General features: G+C 33.5%; 1 protein-coding gene across 1 annotated transcript in view; it reads left to right on the top strand.

Moving 5' to 3' along the window:
* Positions 1–21,129, top strand: part of LOC129229597 (pyruvate dehydrogenase phosphatase regulatory subunit, mitochondrial-like) — a 164,940-nt gene extending 143,811 nt beyond the window's left edge. Inside the window, exons 13-18 of the mRNA XM_054863934.1 lie at positions 146–294; positions 1,906–2,113; positions 3,636–3,725; positions 5,442–5,621; positions 19,674–19,871; positions 20,618–21,129. Coding sequence (XP_054719909.1) covers positions 146–294; positions 1,906–2,113; positions 3,636–3,725; positions 5,442–5,621; positions 19,674–19,871; positions 20,618–20,824 — 1,032 coding nt within the window. The 3' untranslated portion in view covers positions 20,825–21,129. The remainder of the gene's footprint in view (positions 1–145; positions 295–1,905; positions 2,114–3,635; positions 3,726–5,441; positions 5,622–19,673; positions 19,872–20,617) is intronic.
* The last annotated feature ends 208 nt before the right edge of the window (positions 21,130–21,337 follow it).

Here is a 21,337-nt window from a genome sequence, read left to right as displayed (position 1 = left end):
CTGGATTTGTATCGGGAACATACATATATACACACATATAAATATATTCTTTGTTTTATTTATACAGATTCTTTTCAATGTTTGGTTTTAATATAATTCATTTTTAACTCAATCTCATAATGTTTAATTTCTCTCTTTTAAATAGTCTCCTGGTAGAGAAGCTTTGGATCTTTTGCAGTACCTCTGTTCAAACAATGTAGACATTCCCAAAAATGCCATGGTTCATACAGGAATGCAAAATAAGCACGGAGGTTATGAAAATGATTGTAGTGTAGCAAGAATGGATTACAATAGGTATTTTTTCATATTGTGATATTTTCCTCTCTGACATTTAAAGTTTGGTCTAGCCAAAGTTGAACACTCTCTCGCTATCTAACTGACTCATCATTTTCGTATTTACCACTCTAGCAAAACACATATATTTGTAAACATAGGTCTGTGTCCAGTAAACAGTGAATAATCAGGCTTTGTTATCAAATGTGTAAGAAACGCTGGGAAGTAAAGAGCTAATTCTTTAGTCATCAGTGGCTAGTACTAGCGATTCCATTAGTTGCAACTTTTATTACTCAAAGTGGTAAACAATACATATTTTTTGTAAATTGTTGTAATTAACAATCCTGCATACTGATGAGATTAAAGTCCTTCAAAAACAAGTACAATTGAAATTTTTTATCTTTCCAAATTTTTTTTATTTTTATTTTGGTGTTCATTAGCTTTTCCTAATTTCTTTGCTTTTACTTGAGCATCATCTGCCATGGTGAAGTTCCAAAAATGCAGTTTCACATGATCTTCAATGGTGTTAGAAGAGAGCTCTACCGTGGAATTCTTCTTGAAATGGGAGTCTTGAAAACGTAATCGTAGCCCATCTCGAATTACTCTGGGGATAGCAACCAGAACTTTCTACAGGATTTTTTTTGAAATTAAAATTCCAAAATCTCAATTTTAGACGATCTCAGATGATATTAGGGACAGGTTCAAACACTCATCCTGAATATTTTTCGAAAGAAACACAACTGTAGGACACCTTTGATTACATAAGGGTAAGCAATGGGGTTCACTATACTCCTTCGAAAGTTTTTAAAAATTAAAGATATAAAGAGTAAAGAGTTAAAAACAATTGCCCCCTCCTTGAACATTTCCTGAATCTGCCTTTGGTGGTAATCCAAATAAGTTAGTCATTATGTTGAAAATATTTTCGACATTCAATCTATTTCTTTTCTCTGAAGAAATCGTATTCATGAGGCAGAAGCTTCTTTCAGCTTCAGCAGAACTTACTGCTTGAGGATATTTCCAGCTTTCTGAATACCTTTAGGGATGATATTATTTATTTCGAAAGTTTTGTTGAATTGCTAAATTAAAGTTTTTCAAGTAATTTTTAAGTCTTTGGAATGTTAGAAACTTAAGAACCAACATGCAGAGCTTCAAGAATTTTTAAGAAATGGTTCATGTGAACTTGTGCTTACCTGCTGAATCCCATCACTGCCCGTGTATTTCTTTTTTGTTTCCAGTGGGGCTGTGTAAGAGGCCATTTGGCCTCTTACAAAAAAAAACTTTAAGCATGTTTTGTCAGTTGATGAAAAACAAGCCACTCTCCTTAATACTCTTAAAAGATTTTTTTTAAAAAATGAAGATTTTAATGTTTATAACTATATTGTATAATTTTCAATAAATAACTGGTTTATAACAAAAGTGAAAATTGAATTTTTAAGCAGATTCTCATTAACTCAGCTCTAAGATCATTACTGCTATCTCTTGGTGCCAAAAATGAATATTTTTTCAAAGAACCTTAATAGAAACAAGTTGTGGCTCATTAAACCTTTTGTCCCATTCATTTTCACTCTCCCTTACTAATTAGGCTTTTTTTTTTAAATATAATTGTCACTTCTTAATAGAGTTTTTTTACAGGTTCATGATAATTGCACCCACTATTCAGCAAACTCGTTGTCAGTCATGGATAAAACGAAATTTGCCTCCTGAAAGTCCTGTATTGTTGACTGATATCACCTCTCTTTATACTGCTATATGTCTGATGGGACCCCTGGCTCAAAGCTTGTTATCGGACATCACAGACAGCTCTGTTTCTTACAAAGAATTTCATTTTTTCACTTGTAAGGTGAGTTTTTCCAAAATTGTTTCAATTTTGTTCAAATTTTCAAATATTTAAGGATATTCAATAAATAAATAAATAAAATGGAAGTTTTCATTCAAATTTCCGTTTTGATAGACGCTTCAATTGTTGCCCGAAACTCTCTGCAAAAGACTTGAAATATGCTATATTGTGTTATCAATATTTAGGAACACCTAAAAAAGTTTGATTTTAATTATGCACATTGGTTTTTTTTTTTTTTTTTTTTGCATAATTCCTCAATATGTTTTAATCATTGCTCTGCTCATGCCACAATTAATTTTGCTTTTTGTGTGGTGTTATTTTACCTTTTAAAAGTATCCTTATTTTTGCCTCATGAATAAATATTTTGCGTTTCAAATAGAATTGTTTTTTACCTACACAGTGACTGGATAATATGGAAAAAATACTGGTAAAAGTTTTGAAAAGAGATGTGTACCTGACTGTAACTCCCCTACCCTCAAGCTGTATGGGGTTGTTTCCTTCAGTAAAAACTTTTAGTACTTTTAGTCACTGAAATTGATAGAATAAGCAAAAAAATATATATATAACATGGACTCAGAAAATTCTTTTGTTTTCCCAACAATTATTTTTTAATTAATTTTTTTAAATGTCCGATTTTGAAAACAAGGCTTGGTCTTTATGACGCCACAAATGATGCAATTTGGCACATCTTTCTACAACGTTTCCAGGTTATGATAATCAAGAAGCGAATTAAACTTGCGCTCTATGCTTGCTATCAGCCATATCGTTGCCAATACACGTGAGTAAAGATGCGAATTTAATATTTAGCTCTGTGAATGGCAACACAGAATGGCATTTCATCATTTGTGATCTCATCGGCAAGAAATGTAAACAATGAAAATGCACCGATTTAAGTAATTTTTTGAAAATATTAAATTTAAACAAATTATTTAAAAAATGGTTAGATCTTATGTTTTTAAGCATGTTCTTTCAGGAAAAAATACTTTTAAAATTTTGGAAATGACCCAATTTTGAGAATTTCTTTTTGTATTTCAAGGTTTCGGAAATGCGTGTCAGTCATTTAGACAAATGGCACAACAACCTAGTCAGGCTCCCGACAGTTACTCTCTTTTAGCGTATGTTGTACATATTGTTCTTCATCACATACTTTTGTATAGTAAATGGTATCTATTCTATTATTAGTTGAAGCTAACCAAAAGAAATCATTCAATTTTGTCTCACTGATTGCTAGGGCAGGGAAACGAGAGCAGCGGCGAAATATAAAGATACCCGTCTATATCCGAGTTAAAGTATTCTTTCTAGAAATCTTCAAAATTTAATTGCATTTTTGGAATTCCTAGCATTGAATTTAAAATTAATTTATTACACGCGTAAAGTTCTGCCGGTTAAAATTTTTAATTCATCTTTCTGACTTGTAATGCGACTAGTATTTAATTTGCTTCCATTCATTTTATGTGTACTGTGATTTTTCTGTGCAAAGATTGTAAGTGCCCCCAGATTGATTTCTTGTCACTTTTCAATGTAGGAACTAAATATAGGACTGGCAAACAACATCAAAACTTTTCACCAGACTCATACTGGAGAATTAGGCTATGTGCTGTACATTCCTAATGAAGTAAGTTCATATGAAATATTAAGTATCCCATTTTACATAAACAAAAACCGGTTTATTATGAAAACTTGACGCACATTAGAAATCAAAAAGGTGATGGAAAACTCTATGAAATGCAAATACTAAAAGTTCACCTGTGAAAACTCTATTTGTAGGGTCGATCCAGACTTATTTATAGCTGACGTCAAGCATGAAATTGACAAATAAAGGTCTTTAAACCTATTTTCCATGGAGAACATTCTCAAGCTCCAAGTGGTTTTTGTGAAAAAGAAAACTAAGCAGTCTTTTTTGTGTAAAAATCCACATTAATGCACCCCCCCCCCTATTAATGGGCACCCCTGATTTTTTGCACATAAGAATTTATTTTCACATTTAAAATAGACTGAGTTCATGAAGATAAATGTTGATAAAAATTTAGACATTCATGGTTTATTTGCTAAATTAATATCTTTTAACCAAGGAAATAAAATTGCCCATTTATCTGAAAATAATCCATAAGATAGTGTCATAATGAAATAAATCTAAATAAGTAGCAATCAAATGGGCATAGTAAAACATATTTTTGGACTCATATATTATTAAAGAAAACATTTTTCATACAAAGTCAGACCAAACAACGTAAGGTCAGACCAAACAACGTAAGTAGAAGCACAAACTGTCCTTTCCCCATTCCCCCCCCCCCCCCTCTTTTTTTTTTTTTTTTTTTTTTTTTTTTTTTTTTTTTCCCCCCACTCATTTTTATCTATCTTTCTTTGTTTATTTTCGCCTTTTTGTCTTGATTGACACCCCCCCCCCCCGAATTTTCTTCTATTTATCTTTATTTTTCCTTTTTTCGAATATTTTTTGTTTCTGTTTATCTTTTTTCATGGTTTTCCATTCTGCTTTTCCTTTCTTGCGGTTTACGGTTACTGACAATTTCTTTTCTTTTTGTTTAAGCTTCGGCTTAATCCTTGTCCAATTGAATTCTTTCTTTCTGGGTTCGTACCTAAGCGAAAGCTCCTGACCTTTGCTTGCATTCCTATTGGTTCCTGAAAGGTTTATAACTTTGTCATTGGTGTTCTGCTAATCCGCTGTTTTTATCTTTTAAGCTGCATGCTTATCTGCTCTTGGCTTTTGTCGGATGTCTTTTCATCCATAAGCTCATTATTTTTGCATTGAAAAAGGCGTTCCCTGTAACGCCGAAACACGTGTCTGCTGTTATTTATAAATTTGTGCTTCTACTTACGTTGTTTGGTCTGACTTTACTATTCAGCACAAAGGTATTTATTTATCTTATTTTTCATACACTTTGCAGATAGATGTCCTGTCTCGGGCAGACAGTGAAGTCACATGGTATCTTCCATTGCTCACCAAATCTTCAAATTTAGCATTTTTTCTTAAAGTTTTGGCAGACTTAAAGACTCGATAACAGACAACGAGGACAAATAATTCAAGCGTCAAAAAAAAAAAGTTCCACTACGCTTTTTCCATGCTACCTACCTATTTATATATTTATTTTTTCCTTATTACACAATTGAAATGGTTACCTAGAAAGGAAATGTGTTGTACATTGTCTATTAATTAATTTAATTAACTGTAGCAAGGTGACAATTTGGATGCAATTTTTTATTCTACCTGATGTGTTTCACAATTCTAGTCTTCTAAAAATAAACAAGCTTTGAAGTTCTTTCAGAGCTGAATTTTATGATTTTTGTATGTTTCTAATGGATTTTCTTTCAGTATGCTCTTCATGTGTATGACGAACTAATGGAAAAAGGCAAAAAGTATGGAATTCAACATGCTGGATATTATGCTCCTCGGGCACTGAGGATCGAAAAATTCTTTGCTTTCTGGGCACAGGATCTTGACACCACAACTACTCCTTTTGAATGTGGCAGAGTATATCGAGTGAATTTTGAGGTAACCTTTTACTCGATAATATTTTCCTATTTATTCCTGTTAATAACATAAATTAATTTTTCTGTGCTCTTGCCATCAAACTATGTGTTACAGAGTTTTTAATTTGTTTAGGTTTGGAAAATCAACTGTCAGTGGAGCATGTGTAGCTCACTATATTTGCTTACATGTAATATAATTATTTAATTGCAAATAAATTAAATCAATTCAACCACCTCTTTACCCGACTGCGCGTGCGCGACGCAAAGGAGGGTAATGTGTTTATCTGTCTATGTATGCATGTCTTTTCCTATGTGGCGTTCTAAGGGCTAAACGCCTTGATCACTTTTGGTAATTCTTACGTCAATCGATTTGTCTTAACCTTGGAAGTGTCACTAAACACATGACAGTAATCAAAATTCACCATAATCAACAACCAGTTGCCATATTTCGTCAGTTCGGGATCGGCGCACGTTTGGTGTTGCACACTGTGTCGCACGCTACCTGCGTGCGACAAATGCAGGTAGTTTTTGCTGCCTGAATTTTTTTGTTTACTAAGTCTACTAATTGGGATCTCAGTGGCCGAGTGGTCTAAGCGATTGCTTCTCCCACTTGAGGCGGTGGATCAAGACACCCTCGCTCCGGATGTACTTTCCCCTCTTTCTGATGTAAATTCTTTCATGTGTTCTTTATTTGTATTCTGTACTGTAATAAAAAATATATTATGTGTAACGAAGGCAAGACACTCAGATTGTAGTCCTCATCAAAATAAACCCGTGCAATAAGCACCAAAAGAAAGAAAGTCTTCTTATTCGATTTTCATCTCTAACATGTTGCATTTGTTTTTGCCTTGATTCAAGGGTCTGAGTTTCGCAACATGTACTTTCTCGACAGGCTTTTTTAGTTTTGCGAGAAAGATTTGACTGACGGACGTTTCCGATTTCGCGTCATCATGAGTTATACAGGCTGTTTATATAGCTGTGCTGTGGTTGACTTAAGTTTGCGCATTTTTGCCGAAGGTCAAGCAGATGTAGCTTTAAGCGGAGTTAGGTCCCTAGAGGGACTAATTATCAGGAGTTTAGACCACCGCAAGTTACTTAATAGACCTCACGATACAAACTCTCTCAATAAAATGACAGGATTGCAAAATGTACCGTATCATAATCATAATAACTAAGTCAATGAAAATTAACTAAAAAGTATCAAATAAAAAATTATTAAATCAAAACAAAAAACCCGACTGCGTAAAAACTAAAAAGAAAAATGTAGAAGCCCAGTAGTTTAGAATGTTATTAAGTACTACTGAATAACTAAACCGTTGAAATAGTGTTATAACCGTACACAGCTAAGACAAATCATAAATTCAAAAGCAGAACAGAAGAATCAACAGTCGGGGCCCATTCCTTTCTAATTCAAGGAACCCCATAAACTTCGAATGAGCCCCGACTATTGATCCTTCTGTTCTGCTTTTGAATTAATGAATTGTCTTATCTGTGTACGATTATAACACTATTTCAACTGTGTAGTTATTCAGTAGTACTTAATAACATTCTAAACTACTGGGCTTATACATTTTTCTTTTTAATTTTTTTGGTTTTTACGCAGTCGGGTTTTTTGTTTTTATTTAATAATTTTTTATTTGTAAATCTTATGAGATAAGTCTTGGAACAATTATTAATGTGCATGCATTTGTGATGAACCTCAATATAGAAGAATTCATAATTTTAGGCAATTAAAATCACGTTTTTTTTTTTTTTTGTCATCTACGACTACTGTCAAATGGGGGGGGAGTTAGTGACAACAAAATGTGGTATAACTATAAGAGGTAGGATGCTGGTTTTATCTGAAGGAAGGTATGAAATGTGCTGCAGTCTGGTAATCATTCATGCAGCTTAATCTGCTCTATCTGTATTGGTATTGCATGTGTGGTGATAAGCCACAATCTCACCCTATGTTGTCACCAATTCACAACATTATTTTAACACTAGAAAGGCTGAATTTTTCTGTCTAGCTGGAAAGATTGAAGGGGTCCATGTGGCCCCTACCCAGTTTTGGGATGAATTCTTATATAAACTCCTCCTGACTGAATTTACATTAGGGTGATTCAAAAAAACTTTTTTTCAGCTGGAGTCCAAGACACCTCCTAATTTTTTAAGACTTACTAACAGTATTATGCTATAAAAGTTTTGCTTCTTACTCAAATTTTAAGTGGGTGCTCAATGAACCTTTAATTTAACATTAGATGCAGCATAGAAAATGTCAAATTTAGAAACATTAAATTTCCCCAGCTTTTTTTTTGTAAATGCTTATTTTATTAAAATGTATATACATATTACTTGTGTAAATTATAATATGCAGCATTGTTTTTTCAGTTCAATGTATTTTTTTAACCCCCCTCCCCATACTGATTAAATTTGGGGGAGGGGGGTTGAGCACCCTCTTTCAGTTAAAATAGGAAGCTAAAATTTTCCCAGTATATTACTATCCACAAGTCTAAAAATATTGAGGGGTGTCCTGTTATGTAAGACAGGGCTCCCAAATGGTCCGCTTTTCCCGCCAAAGTCCGTTTTTTAAGGTTAAGTCCGCTTTAGACCGCTTTTTAACATTTTGGTCCGATCAGTCCGCTTTTACCAATGTTTTCACTTAAAAATCAGATTTTAAAAGTTTCCATTGTGTTCAAAGATACTGTACACCCAAACACGCGGCCGCGGCGCCTTAACCTGACTTTCCCGTATTATTTCGCTTCAAATTGACGTCATTACTCCTTCAACCGCTGCAGCATGGAAATCCATAAAAAAGAGGTTTGGGGAGAGAGTCATGACGTCGAATCGCGAAGCAGGGTGCTACCGATATTTCTCGGAATTGCAGCCTCACGTTTGCAATAACGAATGAACTTTCCGATCTCGGATCTCGATAACTCGAATATTCATCTCAAAGTTGTCATTGGATCCCAAGCTCTTGAGACTGTTGTGTCGTGCGTTGACTGTAATAGTAACGCAGCTAATTAACCACCTCTTTTGTAAGTAAATTCGGAAGTAATCTCGTGGCGCATGCGCCATTTTTTTTTTTTTACAGGCGCATATGTTCGTAAATTTTACGCCCTTGAAAAACCTTGAAAAGTTCATGAAAAATATAAAGTTTTTCCAAGTGCTTGAAAAAGTATGAAAAGTTTCTTTATTTGCTTGATTCTTTCAAAAATCATTACAAGCAATCTAAAGCATACTTTAGATTGCTTGTAATTCTTTTAAAAATATTTCATCAGTGCAATTTTCTGAACATAGGTTCGATATGCAGCATTGCGAAAAATTGCTTTCGTGTTTGAAGTTTCAATATTTTTGCATCTTGTAAATATTTTGATTTTTACAATCGGAAGTTATTTTGACATGTGCTACCTTAGATTAGCTTATTTTTCGTTTAATTTCAATAATCAACGAAGGAATTAGTTTGGAAACCATGACAACATTGAACTTACTCAAACTTTGCGGAAAACTGCTTCTCGCGTTTTGAAATTTCAATCCTTTTGCATCTTGTAAATATTTTGATTTTTTTAACAGTAGGAAGTTATTTTGACATATACTACTTTAGATTAGTTTATTTTTCGTTTAATTTCGAGAATTAACGAAGAAATTAGTTTGGAAACCATGACAACATTAAACTTACGCGGACTTCGCAGAAAACTGCTTCTCGCGTCTGAAATTTCAATCCTTTTGCATCTTGTAAATATTTTAATGTTTATGACAATGGGAAATTATTTTGACGTATACTACTTTAGATTAGCTTATTTTTTTGTTTAATTTTGATAATTAATGAAGGAATTAGTTCTGAAACCATCACAACATTGAACTTACTCGCACTTCGCGGAAAACTGATTCTCGCGTTTGAAATTCCAATCCTTTTGCATCTTGTGAATATTTTTATGTTTATGACAATAGGAAGTTATTTTGACATATACTACTTTAGATTAACTTATTTTTCACTTAATTTCAATAATTAACGAAGTAATTACTTTGGAAATCATGGCAACATTGAACTTAATTGGACTTCGCGGAAAATGGGATTTAGTGTTTGAAATTTCAATCTTTTTGCATCATGAAAATATTAAAATATTTTGCCCAATCGAATGTTATTTTCCCAAATGCTACCTAAGATTAGCATGTTTTGTGTTTAATTTAGTAGAAAATAAATTTATTTTATGGAAATTATGCCAAAATGGAACTTGGTTCGTGAAAATTTGCTTATCTGAACTTTCAATCGTTTTGCATCTAATAAATATTTTTATATTTTTGGCAATTTGAAGTTGTTTTGACATGCTGCATTAGATTAACTCGTTTTAATTTTTATTTAAATAACTAAAAAATTAAATTTTTTTTAAGTTCGAATTTTTAGTTTTGCAACCTTAACTTGCAAACCTACGTTTAATCATTATTAGCTCATTTTCGGTTATTACTGTTTCTTATGGGGGGGGGATATTAAATGTAAACAATTGATTGCATAACATTTTAACTTAGTTTTTGTATTTAAAACAAAGTTGAAATATAAAATTCTATAAAGGTTAATTTTTGTACATTTTTTTCATTGTCATGATGCCTGCTAAAGAGGGGAATCAGTCCTCCCCCCACCTGCATAAAAGTTCAAAGCACTCATGATCTTGCAATCATGGAGTTTTTTTTAATAGTCGAGGAGCAAACGGTCAAATTTTAGCTCCCGTGCGATTTTTGTGATACAATTATAGCAGTTAGTTTTTCTGAAAGGTATTTGCATGAGAAAAACGAATTCAGATGTTGCCACCCCCCAAAATGGTGCAGGGGGGCTGGGGGCAGCTATAACTGCCGTGGGGGGCAAGTGATTTCCCGTTCAATTTTTGTGATACAATTGTGTGACTTAGCTTTTCTGAAAGGTATTGGTACGAGAAAACCAAATTTCGATAATGCCAACCCCGAAAATGGTTCAGGGGGGCAGGGGGGCGGCTATAACTACATTTGGGGGGGGCAAGCTGTTTCCCGTTCAATTTTTGTGATACAATTATGGGAGTTAGTTTTTCTGAAAGGTATTGACACGAGGAAACCGAAATTGGATGATGCTACCCCCGTAAATGCTGCAGGGGGGCGGAGGGGGAAGGGATTATAACTGCATTTGGGGGGCAAGCTGTTTCCCGTTCAAATTTTATGATATAATTATGCGAGTTAGTTCTCCTGAAACGTATTGGCACGAGGAAACCGAATTTAGATGCTGCTAACTCCGAAATTGGTGCTGGGGGGCAGGGGGGGGCGGTTATAACTGCGTTGGGGGCATGTAATTTTTCGTTTAATTTTTGTGATACAATTATGGGAGTTAGTTTTTCTGAAAGGTATTGTCACGAGGAAAACAAATTTGGATGTTGTCAACCCCGAAAATGGGGCAGGGGGGCGGGGGGCGGTTATAAATGTGCAGGGGGGTATGACTGCAAACATAACACACTTATATATTCAAAATTTCTCGGTTTACAACAAGTTTTCAAAGTTTAATATGCTTAAATCCACTAATAACAACATTAAATGCAAAAAACTCCGAATTAAATTGCTGACACGTGTTTCGAAGCTATTAAGAGCTCCTTTTTCATTGTAAAAGATGTGAGTTTATGAATGAAAATTCATCCGACTAAAGACGATCTTTCCATTGATAATGGGTTCCTGGTAACAAAGTTCATCATTTCAGTAAAAAATATTAGGAGAAAGGGGGGGTTCCCCCCCCCCCCCCCCCGATGATTAAAAAAATGCAAAATTGTATTTGTGTACTTTATTATTCTTTGTATATATTTCCTCTTCCGAAATAAATTTGTACCCTTTACCCAGGCCTATCATTTTGGGGGGGGGCAGTGTTAAGCCCCCCCCCCCAAATGACGGCTTTGACGGCCCCAGCTCTGAAAGAATAATATTTTTTCGTTTGAGTTTTTCTCCTTTTTTTTAAAGTAAATTTTAACTAAGTGGTGGGAGCGCTTGGATGAAATTTCCAACACCATGGTGGTCGTACATTAAAGAAACAAACATATGTCGAAGGAGGTCTTTTTTCTCCTTTCTCCTTTGTACTCATAGAAGCGGAGGACAAAGGCATTGTTACGAGAGCTTAACATGAGTTCCTTGCCGCCGCCTTTAATTTTGCTTATCTCTTCCTTCCCTTTGTATTGCGGCCTAGTGTATCTTCAATTCTTGGTTGGCGGTCAGTTTTTCCAAAAGCAACAATGTCAAAATCTGACCCAGTTCTCACGGAATCGGCATGTCCAGTTTTACAACCTATATGTCTCTAGTTATTCTACAAAGCAACTTGATGGGTCTCATTTTCCTAATCAGATCGTGATAGTATTGGTTTTTTACAATATCTCTTTTCTCTATGAAGCACACCGTATCTTTTTATTCTTCTGAAAGAAAATTCTCACGAACAAGTTTCAGAGAGGGAACAGCAGATCTCTTTAAATGGTCAAAACAGAAATTTATTGCTGTCACCAGTATTATCTATTTTATTGGACACTTTAATTGGCCACTTTTTCTCTGGAGTCACATGAAATGGAAATTCGTCAACAAGGGAACGTTGTACCATTTATTTTTAAGAAAGAGAGGAGAAGGGATTCTTATTTTAGTCTAGCTCATTTAAAATAAAAATATTGTATGCAGAAGTTTGACTCACGTCGTTTATTAGTTTAGTAAGCAATTAGTCACACTTTTATGCAAATGCAGGCGCAGTGGATTTCCATGCACGGACATGTGCGAATGTTTAGATCTGGATGATGCAAATTACTGTTTTAACTGGAAAGGGGGAAGCAGTTCCGATGAATCTGACAGTGATACGGATTTTTAATTGCTGTTATTCATTAGTATTGCTTACTTATATATTGCTTACTTTTTGTTCAAAATTCTTGATAGCTATATTTTTATGAAATGGTTAAGCATGTAAAAATTTTATTTTATTGGTTAATCTAAATGCATATTTTCTTTCAAACATTGTTAATTAAGTACCTATGCGTTGATATCTGCAAATATAATTCCATAATATTGTTTTTGTTTAACTCTTTTGGTTGCACATGATTGTACCGGAAAGTATGTTGATTTTCTGATCTTTTACCATAAATTTATGATGTTGGCATAGTAAAAAAAAAAAAAAAGAAAGATCAAATATTCTCCTGAAATGGTTTTGTGTATAAAAAAACTTATTTTAATGGTTAATTTAAAATGTATCTTTTATTTCAAACGTTACCAAATGAGTGTCTATGTGTTGATCTCTGTAAATATAATTCTACATTCTTGTTTCGATTTAAATATTTTGGCAGCACATGATTGTTACGGAAAAAATGAAGTTTTTCTGTTATTTTACCTAAAATTTATAATGTTGGCATAATAAAACAAAAGTCGCGGTTTCAATAAATGTTTTGTTTTGTTCAAAAATACTCTTCATATTCTGAAACCGAAAGAAACACCTGTACAAAAAATTTGGGGGGGGGGACCCCCCCCTTCCTCCTAATATTTTTTACTGAAATGATAAACTTTGTTACCAGGAACCCATTATCAATGGAAAGATCGTCTTTAGTCGGATGAATTTTCATTCATAAACTCACATCTTTTACAATGAAAAAGGAGCTCTTAATAGCTTCGAAACACGTGTCAGCAATTTAATTCGGAGTTTTTTGCATTTAATGTTGTTATTAGTGGATTTAAGCATATTAAACTTTGAAAACTTGTTGTAAACCGAGAAATTTTGAATATATAAGTGTGTTATGTTTGCAGTCATACCCCCCCCCTGCCCCCCATCAGCATTTTAGGGGATAGCAACATCCAAATTCGTTTTCCTCGTGCCAATACCTTTCAGCAGAACCAACTCCCATGATTGCATCACAAAAATTTAACAGAATACCTCTTGCCCCCCTGCACATTTATAACCGCCCCCCGTCCCCTGCCCCATTTTCGGGGTTGACAACATCCAAATTTGTTTTCCTCGTGACAATACCTTTCAGAAAAACTAACTCCCATAATTGTATCACAAAAATTAAACGAAAAATTACATGCCCCCAACGCAGTTATAACCGCCCCCCCCCTGCCCCCCAGCACCAATTTCGGAGTTAGCAGCATCTAAATTCGGTTTCCTCGTGCCAATACGTTTCAGGCGAACTAACTCGCATAATTATATCATAAAATTTGAACGGGAAACAGCTTGCCCCCCAAATGCAGTTATAATCCCTTCCCCCCTCCGCCCCCCTGCAGCATTTACGGGGGTAGCATCATCCAAATTCGGTTTCCTCGTGTCAATACCTTTCAGAAAAACTAACTCCCATAATTGTATCACAAAAATTGAACGGGAAACAGCTTGCCCCCCCAAATGTAGTTATAGCCGCCCCCCTGAACCATTTTCGGGGTTGGCATTATCGAAATTTGGTTTTCTCGTACCAATACCTTTCAGAAAAGCTAAGTCACACAATTGTATCACAAAAATTGAACGGGAAATCACTTGCCCCCCACGGCAGTTATAGCTGCCCCCCAGCCCCCCTGCACCATTTTGGGGGACGGCAACATCTGAATTCGTTTTCCTCATGCAAATACCTTTCAGAAAAACTAACTGCTATAATTGTATCACAAAAATCGCACGGGAAACCATTTGCTCCCGGACTATAAATCTAAGTTGATCTGCTTCTCTTTGTGATTAAGCATTTCAGACATTTTTAGGAAAACTTTCAATACAGTAAATCTTTTATTAAAGTGTCTCTTGTAGAAAAAGCAGTTTGTTTTCGTATACTTTTTATATTAATTTCTTTTATTTATATGTTAGCATTAAATGAAATCTGCATGTACTATTTATAGTGCGAATTTAGGGTAGTACCTTGAAAAACTTTTTTTTACACTTGAAAAGTGCTTAAATTTTTTTTCTCCCTAAAGGGTATGAACTGTGTGATAAAGAGATTAAATTTAAAATTCAAACATAAATAATTCTGTTATAAACTCAGTTGTAGCTTTGTTGAAAATAAAAACAATATTTTTTAGGTTTCAGTGTGAGTCATGAGGAAGTGCAAATTTCTCAGCAAATAGTTAGATGAAACTGATGAAGATGGGAACAAAATTGAGACTGGGGAAAACTACAAGAGAATAAAGTTTTTTTTTTTTTTTTTTTTTTTTTGTTTGGTGTATGATAACGTTATATTAAGAAGCATTAAAAGACAGAAAAACATAAAAATAATATTAAACTAAATAAAGATGAAGTGCAACTTCACATCCTTTAGTGAGATGTAAAAATGTATCATTATGCCTATTTAGTTCTAAAGAGGCTGCCTTAAGTGCTGAACTAAGTGCCCCCCTCTCTATGTTTTGCACTTTTATCAATGGATAAAAAAAAGAAGTTTCACTGGTGATAAAAGAATTGTATCTCTCATTATTATAGTAAATTAACGAAATATCTTCACAAATTTTGCAGCTGGCAACTAATTTGCCTTTTGGTGCTTCATGGGTTTAACTATGAGTGGTCCTCCCAAGGTCCTCTTTTTGATCCTAACTGGTCCTCTTTAGTCCCCTTTTTGATTGAAAATGGTCCTCTTTTACCCTTTTCTGAAGCTAAAATGTGTTGGGAGCCCTGGTAAGAGAAACTTTTTTTTTTACATGTATTTTTGAACCACCCTAGTTAGTCTACATGCCCGATGCACCTTCTTTTATGACTAAATAAAAACTCAGTACGTAATTTTTTTTTTCTGTTTTTACTCGCGAAAAGGTGTTTTTAGTTTCTCTTTCCAAGAGCAATGGCTACCGTTTGGCTGATAAGCAATTGGTACTTTTTATAGCATTTGTATATCCAACCGCCCGTATAAAGAACAAGTTACAGGTTAAACTAGAGTGAATAGCATATTTTATGCTGCAACTATTAGGAGAAAGAAAACAAATTTTTTTTTTAAATAGCTTAGGGGCACTGTGGCCCTTTCCGCCTTTCTAGGTAGAAGGATCAATATTTACAGTACTACAGACCCCGAAGAGTTCCTATTTTTCCTACTTTTTCCTACTTTTTAGAGCTCTCTCCTTATTTTCCTACTTTTTCCTTTCTTTTCCTACTTTTTCTTTCTTTAGTATAGCACTTCTAATTGTGCATTTTTTCTTATTTTTACAATGCCGCACTGATATTTTTCTGCATGTTTCAATTTTAAAAAGCAAAAGAAACAAGAAAATCCTAAGTTTTTAATTCACTGACGACAGTAATTTCTGTAAGGAACACTGCGGCGTCCGGGTGTTTAAAAGTTAAATATTGGTTAGTGACTTTTATGCCGTTGCGGCGTTTATGATCGATCTTTCTTTTTATCGCCCCGACTTCAGTCCTACTTTTTAATGAAAAAATAAACAAACAGATACTGGCCCATTCTGATGCAATTATATATTATTTACCCCTCAATTAGAAGCTTTAATTAAAGTAAACGGTCGACTGTCCAAAAAGTGCGGGAAAAGCCAGATTTCCTATTTGCCATTTTTTTGTGTAATTGATTACAAGTGAAATGGAGCTCTATTTAAACAGAAGGGCAATGAAAAACCATAAAAGGAACGTAAGGAAGCAAAAAATGAAAAACCTGTACACTGTACATATTTTATTGATGTTAGTACAAAATAAGAGGCAAAGATAACAGAAATTCGCAAAAACGGATCACTTCAAAAATAATCGCAGAAACCAACTTTTTTCATACATAAATATGATTATTGTTCATTCTAAATCGTAAACATGATAATGAAATTTATAAAATTTCATTTTCTTTCCTTGCAAAGAGTGTATTTGCAAGAAAAAAAAAACAAAAACAAACAAAAACAAACAAAAAAAAAAAAAAAAAAGAAAAAAAAAACGCGGCAAAACCTAGATGGGCAAAACGTTCCTTATTTTTGGAGAAAAACCGGAAATCAATTTAAATGCGAGATTCAGTTTTTATTTCTTTACATTTTTAAAAGTTGGGGGATAGAACCACAAGCAAATATGTACTATATTTTTTTTTTCTTTTTAATGGGTATTTTCCACTCTGATATATCATCAATATCGAGGAGTTACTCATAATTTTTATGTGCCGCCTTTATGGCAATGCTGCATTTCGGAACATATAAAATTTTTTTATACTCTTACTCTTTTCGGGGTGCGGCAATTATACCGATGCGACGTATCTACTGTAAGCTATTGTACTCAGGGCGCCTGATCAAAGGGTGGGGGTGAAAGAGATATATGCTAGCATTTGATACCAAATGCTCCCCCCCCCCTCCACTCTCAATTTCGTGAATAATTTCCGAATGAATATTTTTGTAGTATGATGAGGATCGAACGAAATACATGTCTTCGTTTTTATGCACAGAGAAACATTAGTAACTGATCTTTTGACTTTGATAAAAATGTTATGTTTACCATGCATGTATTTTCCCCCCTTTTTTTTCCAGTGACAAATTTTGAAACAAAAAAGAGGTAAAAAATCATCAAACCAATAAAATAATATTCGTTTTCATTGCTTGATTCAAATTAAAACTGGCCCGTCATTCTGATTTTCCCCCGGGAGTGGCTAGCAAAGATGAAGATAATGAATGCATGCTTCGAGAATAGATAAATATATAGGGATAGGAGCAAAGGATGTATACTAAATGCAAATTTTATCTGAAAACAACAAAAACCGCACAAACTTGTATAGTTAAGCATTAATTTGCCAAAGCCAGTGAGGGGAGAAAGTGACCCCACTGACACCCCATAAATGACGTGCCTGAAACAAAAATTTATGTTGAATGCTAAAAGTACACAACATAATACAAACCCTATAGTTTACTTATTTCGTTATTTATTTAGCTTAATTATTTTATTATAAATTTTATGTCCCATATTTAAGAACAAATTTATTTTAGTTCTGCATTTTCAGTCTTTTTCCTTTTTCTTCAAATTCAAACATCTGCCCCAGTTTATGCAAGAATGCATGCCAGCTGCTGATTTTAACTAAAACTAATTTAACATTTGCTTTGCTTTTTGTATCACAGTTTATGACAACAGGAGCTGAAAGTGTTAGTACATTTTCAAATGATAAATGGATGCTCTCGAAGGAATGTTTTCGTTTTTGACAAAACAAATCTTTGACAAAAATGGTTTTATTGCACCAAAATATGAGTTTTATTATTATTGTTTTTTTTTTTTTTTAATTTTATTATTGTATTGTTGAAAAGTGTTTCTTTGATTTGGATTTTATTTTCATATATCCTTGTTTCTACCAGTTTATTTTTCATACTAATGATTGTCAGCTTGTTTCTTTCATTTTGTTTTTGCGATTCGGCCTTTCATTAAAGCCTTTTAATACTTCAAAAGTACTGTTAGTTTATTTTTGGGACATTTTTAAATCAAAAATACTGTTAGTTTATTTTACATTAGAAACAGAATTTACTTTAAATTTGTTTCCTTTTGACGTGTGTGTAGTCCCATCTCTTCCTGTTTTTTCCTACTTTTTTAAGGGATTTTTTTCCTATTTTTCCTACTTTTTCAATTTTTGATTCCTTATTTCCTACTTTTTCCCCCCAAAAAACCACTTCGGGGTCTGAGTACTATGAGATGAATGATTAAATGACTACTGTCCATTCTCGAAAGCAAAGACTACCACTCAGGATCGATTCCATTTCAAAAAGGGGTGATGGGTTGAGGATGGGCAATTTCCGCTCGCATTTGCTATCTCTGTCTTGTTCGACGCTACATTGGAAGAACTGCACCTTTTACTTCCCAGGTTTAACTCCCTACTTTGATAAAATCAGAGTAGACCTGATGCATGTGCAAATCGGCGCTAAGTCTTGGCTAAGGAAAACAAGCAGTAAACAAGCTTTCAAATAGTGTCATATAAAGAAAAGTCAGAAAATTAAGCTCCGTTAGATATTATTCGAGATATTGAACAACAAGCTAGATGAGGGGTCACAGAGACCCTTTTGTTGTTCTAGTGTTAAAAGGGATGTTTGTACAAAAAATGAAAAGGGAAAGTCAATGAATAGTTTTTACCCAAACATCAACGAGCAGTGATATGAGCTGAATTTGTTTATATGTAGTTAAGTTATAAGATAGTAGCATCCAACAAAATTAATTTTTTGTGCATTTATTTTTTTTATGGTGGAAAGTATCTAAGCTCTAATGGTAGTCAGTTAAAACAAGAATGTTAAAATGAGTTGAGAGTTATTTTGTTTTATAATTAAATTAATGAAATCGTAGAAAAAATGTTACATTCTGTTTTTTTCTTGTATGTTAGCATTGACTGTAAAAGCACTTATTTTTGCAAGCCTGTGGCAATCCCGAAATACTTTTAAAAATATAGTAAACATAACATGTAAAATTCGCAAAATTTACGCTACGTTCTCTACATGTAAAATTTGCAAAATTTTCAGCTCATAAAATCATATCTTTATTTTCACAAAATTTACGGCTGGCTCATAAAAATAAGTGCGTTTATAGTATTCATTTTTTTTTTTTCACTATTTAGGGTAACGGCACCAGTAACAGACATGCTTAGGACATCGCTCTCAGGTTAACTCAATTTTCTGAGGCTTTTAATGCATTTATACTTTTAAATCTATTTTTCTCTCATGCAACTACATTTCATCTAACGTTTCGCTGCTTCAGGATACTTTGAATTAGTTAATTGTACTTTAGTTTGCTCAATTTTGAAAAAAGGTCTGACCCCCCAGTAACAGACACCAAAAATTCTAATGATACCCAATAACAGATAGGACGAGGTAAGAATGAGTAATAGACAGAATTCCCCTTTTCTCTTCACAATGTGCAAAAGTTCTTATTTTTATATCTAAATCCTTATTAAATTCAAATGAACATGAAACACTGGCTGACCTCCTGGTGGCTGTTCATAACCTTCCACCACTGCCTTGTAAATACCAACTGGCTCAAAGAATTCACTCTGATATCACTAGATGGTTGCACTGTATCCATGAATCGCTGCAACATCAGTTTTACTCGCCTAAAATTCTTATTATTTACGTCCAAACTTACGATTTTCTGTTACTGGTGCCATTACCCTTCTCGTAAGATTGTGTTCAGTTTAAAAAAGGGGAAAATGTTTACCCATTCGCAATCTTTTTCCAGAAAAATGACTTCATGGGTAAAGAAGCATTAATGAAACAAAAACAGGAAGGAATTAAAAGACGTTATATTCAGCTGGTACTAGAAGATCATGACATAGAGCAAGACATTTGGCCATGGGGTTCTGAACCAATATATGTCAATGGAAAGTTTGCTGGACTTACAACAAATGCAGGTTATGGATTTACATTGAAAAAGATGGTAAATGACTATTTGATGAATATTTTTTCCTCTAACTAGAATGGTTTCAATACATTTTTTCCCACTAAATAATTTTCTGGCTCTTTCTACTTAATTCTTTTTTATTTCAATGTGAAAGATTATGAGCACATTTGATTTTTTTTTAAATTAATGAAATAAATATGAAAAAGCAAAGTAATCTCTTGAAACTAGTGCTTAGGGGTTTAAGGTTTTTTTTTTTAATTTTATTTATTTATTTATTTATTTTTATTTTATTTATTTATTTATTTATTTATTTAATTTTTTTTTTTTTTGTCAGTAACAAGTAGTGATTGCAATGCTGGACCAAAAGTCAAAGATTTGACTGCAAAGCATAATAAGGCATAAATTGATATGCAAAGCTTGTTCTGAGCTAAATAAACTCAGACATGAAAATAGTCCTGAAACCTCCTGAACAAACCTCAAACAAGCAAAACTACTTAAAAGCGTTAAAAGTTAACTGAATGTGCATTAGATAATGCAGGAAGCATGCTTCAAAAATAAACAACATAATTGAAATGTTTTTATTTGTATGTAGTTAAGAAAAAAAATGTGGCAATTTTGCAATAAAAGATTTCAAAGATTTGTAAACAAATCAATAACCTGAAATTCTTTAAACCTTTGATTCCAAGCTGTGTGAATTTGAGAGGATTGACTATTGTGTTCTATTTATAATTTTATTCATTTTCTTGCTACATGCAATTTTTTATTAAGTTATTCAATTCCAGATATGCCTTGGATACATTAAAAACATCGATGAAAATGGAGAGCCACAAGTGATAACCAATGATTTTATTCTAAAAAGCAGTTTCGAAGTGGATATCTGTGGAAGGAAATTTCCAGCCAAAGTCAACATTCATTCGCCTAATTTGTCACAAGGATTTGAATATGTTATCGACTCCAATGGTTACATAGCAACCCAATTTAGTTCATGAATTGAGACATGTTTCAGTGCTGTGATTCATTTTTGTATTATAGAGTTAAGTTTTGTTAAATTTTAATGTAATTTAATATGTTAAGAAAAAATGTTAAGTTTTAAAAAATTGCTTGACTTTGTGTTTCAAATTCTTTTACCATTTCTGTACCTCAAAGCCAGACTAGTTCAAGTCCAAAAATTGTGATTTTCAGTTTATTAGTGCATTGTACGTAGAATCCTATTCCCTAAACCTTGATATCTCAAACCTTTGATGTCTCGAAAAATAAATTCCCCCTGTATTTTATATAAAAGCTCTTTATGTATTTTCCATAGTTATTGCGAAATTTATTTTTTGAAACCCTTGATATGTCAAAATTTTTGCACAGAAGCAAGTTTCAATTGTCGTTTTTCTTTGGCAATTTTTGTAGTAAAACCAGTTTCAGAGACAATTGCTTTACGTTTTTCATCCCTTTTCTTAAGAATTTTGAGAATAGGGGATTGAGGCAAGGTAATAGGGGATTGTGAGTATGAG

The sequence above is a fragment of the Uloborus diversus genome, chromosome 9 (assembly GCF_026930045.1).
Source record: "Uloborus diversus isolate 005 chromosome 9, Udiv.v.3.1, whole genome shotgun sequence".
NCBI classification, from domain to species: Eukaryota; Metazoa; Arthropoda; class Arachnida; order Araneae; family Uloboridae; genus Uloborus; species Uloborus diversus.
Note: the sequence above shows the minus strand (reverse complement) of the source record. Positions and strands in the feature narration are given on the sequence as shown.